Raw genomic sequence first — 15,850 nt, 5'->3', positions numbered from 1 at the left:
TTTTGTTTATTTTATTACAATTTTTTATTATAACCAGTTTTTATAAAATTGTGGTTCAAGTAATATACCTTTTGGAACAACACATTCGAAATTGCATATAATAGTTAATCCTCTCATAAAGTTGGCAATTTTCCCTCTACCCTCCCTTAAATTTCATTTTGAACAAGTTAAATTTAGGTTACAAGTTAGGAACAAGTTACATTAGGCTAGGGAGACTATTTTTCCCTGTTAAACTGACCAGCCTAGATGATAAGGTACTTCCATTTGGAGAGAGAAGAAAATAGGGGATATAGAGACTTGAATTGCTGGTAGTGGTAACTTACATATTTTTTTGACATTTACGCAGTTGTTAAATAATTCCCATATAAATAGCAGCTTTGGTAAGCCATGTAATAGCCTGTCATGGTAGTATCCACAGTGAAAGGAAAATTAACTTTATTTAAAGTTCACTTTGTTTATACATCACACATTTTTTAAAGCCTTATATGATAATTCTTTATAAGTTTCATGTCTAATATATGAAAATTGTCTTAATTCAGTATAAATTCCTATGACTTGGAAAGATTCCTATTTGATACAGCTCGCAAGCTTTATTTAACATAAATTTTGTCAGTTTTGCTTTGTAATTATATGCATCTAGGAATTGGGTGTTCATCGTGTCAGATACAAAGTACACAAGATGAACAGAAAAATTGTTAAATCACTATATCAAGTAGTTTCTTTTTCACTGTCTGGAATTACTGGGTTTATGAGTATTTCTTACTATTCCAAACAAAAGCAAGAGCTAAGTTCAGTAGTAAAGAAATCCACAGCTAGTTAGCTCTTGTCTTTTTAAAAAAAATCTCTGATAGGGAAACTCTTACAACGTTACAGGTATTCTCCAGAAAGGACATCATCCTCCCTTTTAATCCTCTCACAGGAAAAGTGAGGGTTGGAATAGGCAGAAGAAATGGTTCCATTCCTAATTTCTCATTCCTTTGGTCAGGTGGTAAGCCAGCATGTTTAACCCCTATGGGGAGGAGAGGTTCTTGACATGGTCAGAATCCTCTGTTATATTGACTGCCACATCAGGTGTCTCCCCTGGTGGGAGTACAAGATAATTTAAATGAGACTAAATTTTAAAACGGGTCCTCAGAGGTGCATAAAAATAAATGCCTCCTTTATTCCTTTCTTCCCTATTTAAGAAAACGGGAATTACAGTCTGGGAGAGGGATTCTAAGTCTTGTATATGTTGACACTAGGGGATTAATACCGTTTCATACCCTTGGTATAATATTACTGACTTGGTACTTAATTGGTTAAGAATGTTGATTACTTAACACTTTTATTTTGAGTTGTATAATGGTAAAGGCATACATATTTAATGGCTAAAAAGTACAAAAAAATCTGAGTATAATTTATGTAATGATTAATTATGACCATAGAAATTCTGTAATTTATATATAAGGGTGCAAACATTGCTTTTTTAAACTAAAATACAAAAATTTACCATTTTTTAATCTGTTTTTACACATTTGACAGTATAGTTTCAAGTTTCTAATGAGTGAGACTTATTTGCGCTCACCTCTTTCTAAATTCCCCTTTTGTATCAAACAAAAAATGTTACTCATCTACTTTTAAAAAGAAGTCATTCTTACTGTCTTGATGTTATAGTGTACTATATCCATTCATAAGCCTGAATCTTACCTAAAAATAAATGTGAATTCTTATTTCTTATTTTAAAAAATCGCAGTTCTGAAGTGCAAAAGTTAAAAACAACCTAAGATTTTTTTCTGTATTTGAACAATTTCATTGGAGAAAATGATTTATCTTGAATTTGGTAGGCTTTAAATGAAGGCTTGTATGTGTGTTGTTTTTTACATTTTTCCTGAAAGAGCGATTCTGATAATCATTTTTACTAAAAATGATTCCACTCTAAATAAATGCACCCAAAAGGTTATTACTATTCCCATCTTTAAGGTAACTGAATAGTTTTTTCTGGTTACAAACGTTTGCATATGAGGAATTTCTCATGGCACATTTCCCCCCCATCCCACTATATGTTTTGAAATATAGATTAAATCGGATTTCTTTGAACTGTTATCTAATCATCACTTGGACAGTCAGTCTCGATGGAGCAAAGTGAAAGACAAAGTAGAAAGTGATCCACGTTACAAAGCAGTGGACAGTTCATCAATGAGAGAAGACCTTTTCAAACAGTATATTGAAAAAATAGCCAAGGTAACCATCCTGTTTACTTGTACTGTAAGTGTGGAATAATAAAATTCTTAATTGCATTATAAAGGTATTCACTCCTGTTTGGGATTTGGAATTTTTCTTGTTGATATTCTTAATATAAGAATCTCTAGTAGTTGGTGTGGAAACGAGGTATAGTATTTAGGAATATTCTTGGTAAAAATCTGGTTTGAAATTTTGTATTTGGCAAACTAGTTATTCTGTGGAAACATATTTTGATACTGTAATTTTACTTTTACAGAATTTAGACTCAGAAAAAGAAAAGGAGCTTGAAAGGCAAGCCCGCATTGAGGCAAGTCTTCGAGAACGAGAAAGAGAGGTTCAAAAGGCTCGTTCAGAACAAACAAAAGAAATAGATCGAGAGAGAGAGCAACACAAACGGGAAGAAGCTATCCAGAATTTCAAGGCTCTTTTGTCTGACATGGTATATATTACTCTTCCCTCCCACCCCTCTGTAGTACTGGATATTAAAGATCTATTATATTACCTCGTTAGTGAAAATTTTCATATTTAAATTGAATCAGAGATATAATTTGGTAAGTTGTTTTAGAAAGTGTTTTAAAATGGAGTTCTTGGTGTTAGCACCATTAGAATAGGAAAACCCTATTTAACAATTTCAGTGGTTAGATATTTTGTATATATAAAAATTTATAATCCTTTAGTCTCAGAGATAACTTCTTTATTCTTGATGGAAGTCATCTTAAATTATTACATACTGACATGCCATAGTAATAAATAAAATGTGCTGACTGTAGTTAAACCTTTTGCTTGATGATTTAAGGTCATCATGGTGATGATAAATTATTATACATGTAAATGGTGTGAGATCTAGGACTGGAGGTGTACTGACCCCAGGAGATACCCTGGAATTTTCTTGACAAACCCTTCTGCATCACCCAGGGTTGTTGAGGTGTGTAGGGTTTTCTCCGTACAGTGAATGCCCAAGGCCTCTCTGCTGTTTTTCTTGTTTTGTCCCTTTTCCCTGTCACCATCTCTCCCGCTCTTTCTCTTCTCCTTTCTTAAAGGCTCTTTTCATTACTACGTCACGTCTTCTGATTTCTTCCCTTTCTTCTGATGATCTGTTTTCACTTTGCTCTTTTTGTTCTTGTGACAGTGACAGTCATTCCCTGATTGTTCTCCCTGCCTTTACTTTCCCCGAATGCATCCTCTTTATCACAGTCATAGAAATCTTCATAAAACCCGAACGATTTTGTCACTCTCCCTGTGGCTTGCAGAGAGAGAAGGTTCTCTGTGTTTCTAGTGGTCGCCTACATTTAAAACTCTGTCTTCTTAGCATGATATATAAGGCTGTTTATTTCTTGAGCCCCCCACCTTGATACTACATTACCCTCTTTGGTTTCCTCTCTTCCCCCCTAAGCGTCAGACCTTCTGAACTTACCTGTAAGAAGCCATACTTACATTAATGAGTCCTGTCATTGCTCATGCCAGTCCCTCCACCTACAATGCTTCCTGCTGCATTTACAAACTCACTGTTCAAGATCACACTCAAAGCTCTCTTTTGTGAGGTTGATCTTGACGCATCTAAGGCAGATTTGTTTTTCCTGTTGCCCTTTGCCACCCTGTGTTGAGCATACACCTCTGCAGCCCTTAACTATATGCTGTTGCAATTATTTGCTTACACGTCTCTTTTCTCTTAAAAAAGTGACTCCTTTGAAGGAAGGGTTAGTGTCTTATTTGTTTTTCCAGTATCAAGCTCCGTGTTCAGCTGACATGTTTATCGATACTTAATAAATGTTGGCTAAATAAATGTTTTTTATTTTTCTTCTTTCTCACCTGTCTTTTCCATCTCCCATATTTCTTAGCGTTGGCAGCAGTGTGACTAGCAATAACTTGTCATGCCATTTGCGGCCATAAAGCATACCTTTTTGCTGGTTGTTGAGCCAGCCTGATCTGCCATGTCTTCTCTCGTTAGCCATGTCAATTCTTGCTTATGCTCAGAAGTGTCACTTTCCGTATGTAGTTGATAAATACACATTTGAGCTCAAGATTTGTTGAGTGGTTCCCCCCCGCCCCCCCGTGACCTCTTTAGAACAACAGTAAGATAGTTCCTGTTTTATTTGTATCCATTTATCCTATTGAATGTTGGTAAGATGTTAAATAGAAGTTCTTCTCTTCATCTTTCTCCACCTCTAGATCCTTGCTTGATGGCTTAGGTGAGCTCTGAGCGGTGGGCTTTCTGGCTTTAAAAAAGCAGATTTTCAGTGACTGCTTAACTAATGTGGAATCACCAGAAGCTTCTCTTATTATTGAATGTGTCATTCCTAAACTAAATAAATAAGCCTTTTATTGTTGAAATATGAGAAGATAAGTCTCTGGTGATATAATTTTTAGGTACGTTCTTCAGATGTGTCATGGTCTGATACTCGGAGGACTCTGCGGAAAGATCACCGTTGGGAATCTGGATCCTTGTTGGAAAGAGAGGAGAAAGAGAAGCTTTTTAATGAACACATTGAAGCACTTACCAAAAAGAAGAGGGAGCACTTTAGGCAACTTCTGGATGAAACTTCTGCAGTAAGTCCCTTGTTTTCCCTGTTTAATCTAGATGGGCCTTCATGAATAATTCCAAAAGTAAAACATTGATGTGATTATTAGTCTTTAGATCCGTTACTGGAATTCATGTGTTTTATGACACTTTCTTCTCTGATTTTATTTTTCCTTTTTTAAGTAAAAATGTTCATGGCATTCTTACTATGTAGAAATTACTTCCTTCTGCAGTTTCCACATTCGTATCTGCTGCTGTGGTAGTTCATAATGTCCCTAGATGTGTGATCATTGATCCCTCCTGATGAGAGATTTTATAGATTCCATCGTTAGCTCCATTTTCAGTTTGGCACCATGGCCCCCTCCTTTGGCTGTTTGTACCCTCTGTTGTTCAGGTTTTCTTCTGATTATCTGATCTCTATTTGGTGACGGCTTCTTTAGAAGTTATGGTGTTACCTGTGGAGACACAGGGTTTGCAGGTGATAGTCTTAGATCACTTGGAAGTAACGGCCATGAAAATAACTCTTGTGGCAAGCCAAAAAGAAAGTGCAGTAAAGCTGCTTCCCTCTCCTGAACTAGTCCATTTACGTTTGGGCATTGCAAGAGATGGCAGGTCAGTGTGTGATGTCATGTTCCATACGTGCTGCCATTTGACCCTGTCAATAAAAGTGACTTGTATTTATGTTTTTTATTCACTTGCCTTTCAAAGATTACCTTAACATCCACATGGAAAGAAGTAAAAAAAATTATTAAGGAAGATCCTCGGTGCATTAAGTTCTCCTCCAGTGACAGGGTAAGAGGATTTTGTCTGAGATTTACTACTGTCGGTTTATAAATATTAATTGGGTGCTTAATCAGTACCACTAGTATCTTGACCAAAATGAAATTGATGATTTTAGGTGAATACTTTTAAGTGTATGAGAAATTAATCTGAAGTTTAAATTCATATTTTCTGTCTTGCACGATACATAAACAAGAAAGCACAGTAGAAACTTAAAAATTTAATCCTTTGGGTCAAGCCTGTGTTTGGGGGTGTTAGAGCTTTAATGAAGCTATAGTTTTTTATTCACTGTATAGTCAGGTCCCACTAGGTAGGTACATTCATGCTGGTACCAGGCTGTCAGCGCCCCTGAGCCACGCTACCAGAATGCCGTAACACTGCTTCTTGTTCCCGTATGCTCCAGAGACTGGAGTTAGAGAAACGTTAGACGAGTGAAGTTTTAGAAGCCAGGCTCTCTTCTGGTGCACTCTGTCTCCTGTGTGGGAAACAAAGTCAGCGAGGTTCTGAAATAGTGAATGAGGCCAAGGGAACCGTAGCTGACCGCAGTCTTACTTTAGCCCTTTGCCGTTCATTTGTTCCCTGCCCCCATTGTTCTCCTTGCCTGGTTGGTTTCTCCAGGTCTAGAGTGCACAGCCCCATAGAATTTACTTTAATAAGTTGGGACTGTAGGTGTGTGGACCACAAAGTACACACGGGTGGGAGAGAGTGGGAGACTGATAGCTGACAGGTCTAGTCTCAGTTTCTAACTTTGCTGATTGTTTACAATTGACAATAAGGGCTTTTTAAATTTTATTCAGTTTTATGTACTTTTTTGTCCAAAGAGTTTATACCCATCATTCCTGTTCCCTTACTAGAAAAGCTAAATGCTCAGTATCCCTCAGTAAAGTTATGACTGTTAGTTGGGTTCTCCTAAGTCGTACCATATTATTGTCTTGGTGCTGGAAGAAATAAATACAGTCTATAGGAAAGGCACGTTTACCCCTTAATCTCTTTGTTTTTTAAAGTCTACCGCTTGAGGTTGTTAGGAACGTGCAGGGAGATAATCTCATCAAACCCTCTGCAGTGTCACACCTAGCAAGCCCTGGAGTCTTAGCTACTGCTAATACAGCCTATGGGACCTTGGTTTCTTTCAGCCTTAAAAATGTACATTGCGCATTTTGCATTTTAGTGATTGTTATGTGAACAAAAATGCACCTTAGTGCCTTTTTCTTTTGAATTATTTATAACATGACTTATAAATAACTGGTTTAATAAATAATTGATTCTAATTTTGGAATTAGTGACCTTTTTTTCCTAATCTTACTTTCTTTTTTGCAGAAAAAACAAAGAGAATTTGAAGAATACATCAGAGACAAATACATCACAGCCAAAGCTGACTTCAGGACGCTTTTGAAAGAGACCAAATTTATAACCTATAGGTGTGTGCAATGAAATGTTTCATATCAGCAGTCATTGTCTTTACTAGTCCTTACTCTAATGGCCAAAGCATTCTTTGCATTCACACACATGTTGACATTATTAATTTTTAGGAATAAGAAGAAGCCAACTTTTATCAAAGGCCAAATACAGCCCATATCTGTGTTACTTTTTTTTTTTTTTTTTTTTTAAAGAAAGGGCCCAGATGTCAATTCTTATTTTGTGTTACCCACCCATCCAGTTTTTTAAACACACTTTTGTTTTTACTTCACTGCTTTTTTAGGAGTACCCCTGACTTTAAGAATTGTATTTGTGAAGAGACTTTTAAAATAATCCTTCACTATCTATTATCTTTGCTTCCTATGAAGACTATTCAGTGTTGTGAAACAGTTCGAAAGCTTGAAATCATCTTATTTAAGCTCAGCAAAAACATTTTTTTTCAGACAATAGCAGTTTGCTGCATACTTTAAAAATTTGAAATGATAAAATCAGAGTTTGAAACAAGATTTCTCTGTAACATGCCCAGTAGTTCCACATTCCCAACAGTTTACCATGAGGAAAACAAGTTAACGTTGCTTAGCTGTCAGTGTGCAGGAAACAGTTTTGTTTCATGCTCCAGCTTTTCTTCCTTTAAGAGAAAAATTGGAAACATCTTAATGAAGGGTATGTGCACGGGAGGATAGATAGTGCTGAGGGTGTGGTTTTTAGGTATTTTGTCATTGGATTTTTTTGGTCAGGATCCTTAATGTTTTGCATCAGCTTGGGCTTTTAAATTAGATGTGAAGTAAGACTTCTTTCTACATTTTTATAGTTAATTTAGTGAAAGATGTGAAAGTGAAAGCTTGTGAGAGATGCTGGGATTGGCAGCCCCGCAGACTGAAGTCCTCTGTTCATCCACAGAACAGGTACAGCACGGGCAAGATTTACCCACCCACCCTCAGCCCTGATCTGGAGGGACCACCAGTAGGGGTGGGAGGGTAATTCAGCTTCTGAGGCCCTTTCACTCCTTGGAGTCTTTGCTGAGGCGACTTACAAAGGTGACCACTGCAGTGAAATTTTTCTTAAAAAAATAAAATAAAATGGAAACACGATTAGGAACTAGATGGACATTTCCAGCTCATTTCTGAAAGACCTAGGAACAGCAGTCAGTAATTCTTGGACTTCTTTTCTTATTTCAGATCCAAAAAGTTAATCCAGGAATCTGATCAGCACCTGAAAGATGTAGAAAAAATCTTACAGAACGACAAACGGTATCTAGTACTAGACTGTGTGCCCGAGGAGAGGCGTAAACTGATTGTGGCATATGTGGACGACCTGGACCGCCGGGGTCCACCCCCGCCTCCCACAGCGTCAGAGCCCACGAGACGATCAACAAAATAATTCTCAGTACTCTTCCACAGGGGGATCTTCATTCAAAACGCTTGCATGAGCCAATTTTCAGGTTTTTACATGTATGTGCATTAGTCAAACTATTGCAGAACCATCTGACGAACAGAAGGAGAAGCATTCGTGAACCGTTTCTGAACAGAGAACACTTGGGAAATAATTTATGCTTTTCTTTGTGTGGCATGACTGACATACATACTCAAATATAGGCTGTCTCTAGTAAATCTAAAATCTCGAAGCTAAAAATCATCCTTTTATGAGGTGTGGAAGTCAGTGACTTTTGGTGACGTTCTTTCTAGCAGTGTTAAAACATGCAAGACGTAAGAGCATTTGTGGTTTGAACTTGAGAGATGCAAATACCACAGACTCCAAGAAAACCTAAGTTGGGGGTTGTTTTGATTTTGTTTTTTAAAGCGGGTTTAAAGAGAAAACACTGAAAATTGAATTCTTATCTTCCAGAGGCTAAGATTATTATAATGGACATACTTTTACCTTTGTCTCTAAAGAACACTTTAGTTTTGTTTGTTCACTTATGTGCTTTGATTATCCCCTCAGAATTAGAGGCCAAGTCTTGTTGTTTAGCCTAAGAGAAGATTTATTTAGTAATTTCTTCTCAGGTATGGAACCACGGTCATAACTAACATGTTGGCCAGAATAGGACTGCTGGTTAAACACATTTTATTTACCATTAAGTGATCTTTATCAATATTCTGGATTAGACAACAAATTACCTTTCTTGGGTGTTCCCTGTAAACTATACTCCTGTTTGAATGTTAAACTTTTGTTTCTAAAGTTTAATTTTAAGATGTTTGAATGTTCAGTTTATGTATTTGAACTACAATAAACCAACCCTTTTTATATATGTGGATTGTATATGATTATTGTTAAAAGAATTTATTAAAAAAAAACACAACTTCTTTTAAACCTGTTCTTAAAAGCAGTAGCAAATGTAATTTGGCACAAAGCAAGTTGACTTTACATCTTAAATATTACATAGTTTTTAAAGGCTTGAATATAATAAATTAATTGAGTATAAAAGGGAAGGAATGTAAAGAACCATTTTGGTGCTCAGTCTCTTAGCAATATCTTATTGCTTCATAGCAAGAAGATGTAGATTTGTTTGTTCTCTTGTTTTTGTCTTTTATGTTACCATGTGGCTGATTGATGCCTTCTTGGCATCCTTTCAGTGTGTCCTGCACATCATACCATGACACCCACCTTTGACCCCTACTTGCTTTTTCTAGCTGTACCTCCCCAGTTTAAAGACTCCTCTGTCTCATACCTTCATAGATTTCTCATTTCAGAATACCACATAAATGCTTCAGAAAAACACATTAATTGGATAATTTATTTTTCCTGTTATCTCACACCAGCTGTGAATGCTTTTAACAAAACATAAAATGAGGAAGAACCAACAGATCTGTATTTGTATGTCATGTGCACACAGACATGCAGCACATGGGTGCACAGACTCGTTCACATTTACATCACTTAGTACTTAGCTTAAGTATATTAAGTGCCACAGAAATTATGTATGTAGGAAACTGGAATTACCTAAGATCTTAACCTCTGCAACTGAAAATTAACAAGATATTTTTTTCCCTTTTTTCAAAGGTCATTTTTATAATTCCATCGAGTGGCTTTTTAAGTTCTGTGAGGAATAAAACTGCAGTGTTTGCCAAAAGGAACACAACTATTATATATATTATATAACCTACAAAGTAAACCCTCTAGAATGTTTTGTTTTATTTTTCTGAATTCCACATAGTACTGTTTGTCCACTCACTACTTTGTTTCTCGCAGTTGAAAAGTGTGGGGAAAAAAATGGCTTTGGGATTGATTATTCATTTAAGGTGCAAATCAAACTTTACTATGCAGATTTCTTTAAAAGATCAAGTCAGGACTGTGTATTAAGTTCTTAATGAAAAGGTCATTGTAATTACACTGTGTCTCAAAATGTCCGTCTTGACTTGGCACTTAACAGCAAACTCCTTAAAAATACTTGATTCAGTTACCCTGAGACCTGTATCAGTGTTAAGGTCTGACCTCCCCATAAAGCCCCATTGTGCCAAATGATGATTTTGAAAGGAGCATTCAAGACAAAGACAGCTTTTTAAGTTTCCAAAACTATCTGAAATAAAGCAGTTGTTTTTATTTGTTTACAACTTAAAATGTCAAACACTGGAAGCTTACATCCAACATTTACTATATATAATGAACAGTCTTTAATGCAAATAGTTCATCACAGACAATTTTAAAGGTACTCCCTCTGTATAACTGTTGTCTCACAAAACAGTATTTGGATATTTGGGTTAAATTGTACTTTGTGATCTTGTGAGCCTTAAAATAAAATTTGTAATGAACCAAGTAAAATGAAAACAGCCCTATCTTCTGTGTTGAAACAGCAAACCACAACCATATGTAAAGACAAAAGACAAACCAAAAAACCCACAGACTGAACATTTTTTAAACAGAAAAGTTCCGTCCACAGCATATTTTTATATTTTAAGTTCTCGGTGGCTTGGCCTAAAGGCACTTTTTTTTCTGAGGAAGCCCCTCAGTGCAAATACCCAGAGTTCCATGACAAAGTAATCAAGAATTGTGGATAAGTGTCCTTATATCTGATAGGGAAAGAAATGGGTCCGAATCATTATGTTTTATTGGGTATGCTCTACCTTGCCGTAAAATGAATAGTTACAGCCTTTTACTCGAATTCTACCGGTAATATGTTTGGGAACACAAAATTTAATAGCACTGCTTTTCTTTCTGCATCGCCCTTGTGCTGTTTGTTTTCTGTTCTTAGCCAATTTCTGTTTTCTATCCATGGAGTTTTTCTTTTCCTACTACTTAAAAAAAAAAAAAAAATATATATATATATATATATATATATATATATATATATATATACACACACACACACACACGCGCACACACACACACACACACACACCTATCTTGTTACTCTTGATCATCTTTATAACAAAGACCCTTAGGTATTTTAAAACTTGGGCAGGGTTCAAGTTCAGTGTTCAGGAGACATTTAGTGCCATTTAACAAGAAACATGACCATCCCTATCCTTCATACTTGAGGGTTGCCTTCAGCAATTACTACCTTTATCATTAACTGTAGCTTCTATTTATCTTGACTGAAAGGAGGTATTGGGAGGAACAGGTAATTGGGAAGAGAAAGAAGGGCAGTTTTAAAAGTTTTTTTCTCCACATCAGGATTTAGAGTGTCATGCAAAGCTGCTAAAATCCTCAGGCTTAGAAACTGAAGACAGAGGTGGCTTTACAAAGATGAGCGAAGCAGGTTATTTAGGATAAGGCGAAGTGTGAATTTACTCAGACAAAAATAAGCCGTGGTTTGAAATCAGTCCACAGTAAGGGAGTGGTCCTTATTCTGTAACCTTCAGTCATGGAAATTTTACATGGATTAAGCAAATGAAGATTACTCCTTAACATTCATTAATGTGTTTAAAATCTCTTAAGTGGAAGTAGATTTTGAACTTTGGTTGTATGAAATGAAGTTTGGTAAGGAACATTAAGGCTAGTAGGTTCAGGAAGAAAGTAAAAGGAAAGGAGTTCAGCCTTTGGCAAAGATGAGCTCTGCTCCAGCCAGTACAGGGTGGTCCTAAGGAGTACCCAATAAAACTGCGATTGTGAACAACGGACAAAGCAGCTGGAATTTCTAGTTTGTGCCAGAAGCATCTTCACACAACACCTAGGTTAACTCTCGGGATAGCCAGGATATAATTTGGAAGCACAATCATTACCTACCATGGTGTTCTACTTACCAAATTGCGCATTTTGAAAATGCATACTGTGAAGCATTTTTGTAATCCCTAACGTTAGTAATTTTACTGTCGTGTATGGTAAAGGCTGTAGTGTTGACAAGCAGCAGTACAAGTCAATACAATAATCACAATTTGCTTTGCATTGAAACAATCTATTTGTCACAATCTCCCGTTTCCTGATCTTCATGTTCCCAGGGGATAGGGTCATTGTCTTGTACACAGGGGACGGTGTCCCTCTCATGCCAAAACTGCTCCACATCAGGGAGGATGGGAATCTGTGTCTTCTCACTTCTCTCTATGCCAGAGGAGGGAGAGCCAGTTTTCTCTTTCTCTGGTATGGATGCTGGGGACTCGGGAGATGGAACGTTGTCGGGAGGGACCTCTGAGTTACCAGCTGGTGTTTTCTGAGACTCTGAGGCAGTCGGTTGCTTTTTGGTTATCATCCATTTCCATAAGCCTTTCAAGTCTTCCTTGAACTCCTCTGACATCACGAGAAAAATGAGAGGATTGGCCGAAGAGATGGAAAACATGAGGACTTGAGACAGGGCTATAAAGCCTTGTGGTGGGGTCGGGCCCCCGGCCTTCACGTGCCGTATCCACAGCCAGGCCACCCACTCAGGCAGCCACAGAACCGCAGAGGTGCCCGCCATGCTCAGCAGCATCACTGTGAGTTGCTTGGAGCGCATCTGGTTTCTAAGATTTTGAGTCTTAGTTCCTCGTTTTTTACACTGGCCATAAGCTCTCCAGAAATAAAAACTGGCAAAGAGTGACGGAAGGCCAAATGCCAGGAGAGGGTAGAGCTTACCAAACACTGCCATGAACTCTTCGGCCACAGGGGGTACATCCAGGAGGCACATTTCCACACCTGCGTGAAGCCTGGTGGTGCTGAAGAACCATTCGGGCAGGGGTAGCAGGCTAGCCACAGCCCAGATGGCCGCCAGCACCGACCAGATGGTGCAGGTGCGGATACTCACTTGCTTGGCTGGGTCACTTGCGTACATGCAGCATACTTTGGCCACTGCCACGATCGTCAGGCTCTTGGCTGCCATGCATGTGTGGATGAACCAGTCGGAGGATTTGCAGACAAACCAGCCGAGGTCCCAAACACTTTTGAAGTATGCTGTAGCTCGGACAGGTGCGGAAAACAGCAGGAGAGAGAGATCGGCCAGGCTGAGGTTCAGAATCAGGGAGTGGATCATGGACGGCTTTCCTTTCCAAGCGCTGTGAAGGAGGACACCAATCACGCAAACGTTCCCCATGAAGCCCACCAGGCAGACGGCCACCAAGAGAGCGGGGACGATGGTCCTCCAGTCCTTAGAGTCAGAGGGCAGGTACCCTCCGGCAAAGTGGAGATGAGCAGATATGTTCATGGTGCTGGAGTTGGAGTCCGCGAAGGCGGCTGCCAGCATCACCTTTCCCACGCAGCTCGTCCTTACAGAAGTTCGCTTCTCTTCGTCTTTCTGCCTCGGCTCTTTTGTGTAGGAAATAAATATGCTGTCATCCGTGTCAAATGACACCTCTGGACCCTCCCCTTGCTTGTTTCCTGAGAGCAGAGTGTGGAAGAAGGTTGACTGCTCACCTCCGCTCTGTCGCACGCGAGACGCCGCTGCTGCACTGAACGGCAGGCAGCTCGGGGGCTGCTCATTAGCAAGCCTCGTGTCGCATGGTCAGCCCTGCGGAGTTAACCCCCCATAGACTCATAAATGATAAATGAGGGCAACATACATGTAAGTGGGATGTTCCCGGGGGGTCACGAGCCAGGCAGGCAATTATTTTCAGCCGTTTCTAAAATCGTGACTGCAGTCTGTAGTTCAGGCGACACCGCATCTGGGCAAGTGACTCACGTTTCAGCCGCACCACATCCCCCGCATACCTGATGCCCTGGGTCAGGAGGGAGGCCAAGAACAAGCATTTCCGACAAGGACCCCGCGCCCGGGGATGTTGTGGGTTTTAAGACAAGAACCCACGCTGCGGTTCCCCCTGAGCCAAGGAGCTGCTGCCTGACCCAGCCCCCGCACCAGCAGCCGCCTGAGGTCACACGTGGGAGCTGGATAAGGAAAACGAACCCTGCAAAGAAGTCCTCCGTAAAAACTCTAATTACACACGACTTTAGTCTGTAGTTTGGTCCAACTGTTGTGAGTTTCTTAGAGGTGATTTTAGACTCTGAGTTAGACTATGTGGAATACGATTTCAACAGGTGGCGATGATGAAGGCAACCAAGCGATGAATTAGGAAGGGGTTTGTGGGATTGCCGTGAGGACGTGGCCTACTCTGAGTGCACTTGAACCAGAAATGCTTAGTGTCGGGCACTGAGAATGTGCTGGGCTGGGAGACTGACCTTTGGGTTCTGGTACTAGCTCTGCTCTCCCCAGTTTGTCTCTGGAAAGTAAGGGAATGACACTTCAAAATTCCTCAAAGCCCCAGCCTCACCCGATAAGAACGGATAGTATAAACAGCTCCCGAATATTGGGAAAGCTGGCTGTGGCGCTGGGTTTCTCTGTGTCTGTCTGCCTCCCCTCTCCCTCTGGAAAGTCGGGGTACTTCGGAAACAGTAATGGGGGCAGTGCCTTGTCTCAGCCACGGGTCATAACCCCCAGTTTGCGCTGTGGCCCGGGGAAATAATAGGCGCACACCCCAAAGCATGCCTTGTGGGGGTAAAGAGGCCACGCCAACTTCTGGGGAAGAAAACGGGTGGGGGGCGAGGAGAGAAACTTGTTGAGCACTACTTGGAGCGAACGGACGAGGTGTGCATTAGAGATTAGCTGGCGTATGTGGAAGACATCCGTTCAGCACCCGACTCCTTGACATCATGGCTTAAAGCTTAGGACGCTCCAGGCTCCCGAAGACATGGGACAGACAGCGAGCTGAGTTCCAGAAGGCTTTAATGTCACGAAAGTCTGATCTTTAAAAGACAACTAAGGAAACCAAGGCCCGTCATGTGGTTCTTCCCCAGTCTATTAAATGGACTCCGGGAAGGATCCCCCGGTGCTCCAGCTAGAGGCCAAACGTTCAGAGGCCTGAAAGATGGGGAGGCTGAGTTTTCCACAGTTTTTGGAGGTAATGTACTTTAACTTTTTATTTTGAAGGAATTGCAAACTTACAGAATAAAATGCGAGACCTTATGCAATTCATAAACACTTCATCCAAATTCACTGGGTATTAATATTTACGTACATTTGCTCTCTCTCTCTCAGCATATATGTATGTGTGGGCCCATATGTGTATATATACTCATACATGTTATTATTTTCTGAACCCTTTGAGGACTAGAAATGAGTTTTTGAGTATTCTTCCGGAATCATCGTTAACCATAGAAATCAAAATGAGACTATGTGCTTGTAGCTAAAAGGAATTGTCTCCTTTGGCAAGCCCCAGGACCCAGTCCCAGTTAATGTTTTTCTTTTCATCCATCAGCACCTCTGTGTCTAGATACTGACAAGTGTGACCTGCAGCTTGTGTCCACTTTTTCTTCATTTTAACATCATTTCCATTTAAAGGCTAAATGTAATTTAGCAAACCTAAAGGGAAAAAAACACCGTAGGCATGTTTCTTATTTGTAAGTTGATCTTTGTTGATAACATGTTCACTTTAATGCAGGATTAAGTTGCATGCAGAACAGACATTTGTCAGGTTTCCCTATTTTTATTTATTTTGGGGCATTGCCTAGTATCTGAACCCCTTTCCTGTTTGATAGAAGGGATCATGGGGAGAAATTGTGTGGAGGAGGTGGACTGAG

The 15,850-nt window shown here is 39.5% G+C and overlaps 2 protein-coding genes across 6 annotated transcripts in view; one reads left to right on the top strand and one right to left on the bottom strand.

The window, feature by feature from the left end:
- The window catches only part of TCERG1 (transcription elongation regulator 1), a 62,535-nt gene extending 53,353 nt beyond the window's left edge, over positions 1–9,182 (top strand). For 4 of the 5 annotated variants that reach the window (XM_045794361.2, XM_045794360.2, XM_045794359.2 and 1 more), the window contains 6 exons: positions 2,056–2,220; positions 2,477–2,659; positions 4,588–4,767; positions 5,447–5,530; positions 6,836–6,936; positions 8,113–9,182. In XM_045794361.2, coding sequence (XP_045650317.1) covers positions 2,056–2,220; positions 2,477–2,659; positions 4,588–4,767; positions 5,447–5,530; positions 6,836–6,936; positions 8,113–8,314 — 915 coding nt within the window. In that variant the 3' untranslated portion in view covers positions 8,315–9,182. Of the gene's footprint in view, positions 1–2,055; positions 2,221–2,476; positions 2,660–4,587; positions 4,768–5,446; positions 5,531–6,835; positions 6,937–7,745; positions 7,840–8,112 lie in introns of all 5 variants that reach the window. The other variant, XR_006779036.2, reaches the window with a different exon arrangement.
- Positions 9,183–12,266: 3,084 nt separating this feature from the next.
- GPR151 (G protein-coupled receptor 151) lies at positions 12,267–13,529 on the bottom strand. Its single transcript, XM_045795070.2, has one exon. The coding sequence runs from the start codon at positions 13,521–13,523 to the stop codon at positions 12,267–12,269; it is 1,257 nt and encodes a 418-aa protein (XP_045651026.1). The 5' UTR covers positions 13,524–13,529.
- Positions 13,530–15,850: the final 2,321 nt, after the last annotated feature.

The sequence above is a fragment of the Ursus americanus genome, chromosome 5 (assembly GCF_024610735.1).
Source record: "Ursus americanus isolate L20-20 chromosome 5, mUrsAme1.1.p, whole genome shotgun sequence".
NCBI lineage: Eukaryota > Metazoa > Chordata > Mammalia > Carnivora > Ursidae > Ursus > Ursus americanus.
The sequence above is the reverse complement of the archived record's forward strand: the minus strand, read 5'-3'. Positions and strand labels throughout refer to the sequence as shown.

Excerpts from the sequence above, each read along its gene's own strand:
- GPR151 (XM_045795070.2), bottom strand. The coding sequence starts at position 13,523 with ATGCTGGCAGCCGCCTTCGCGGACTCCAACTCCAGCACCATGAACATA.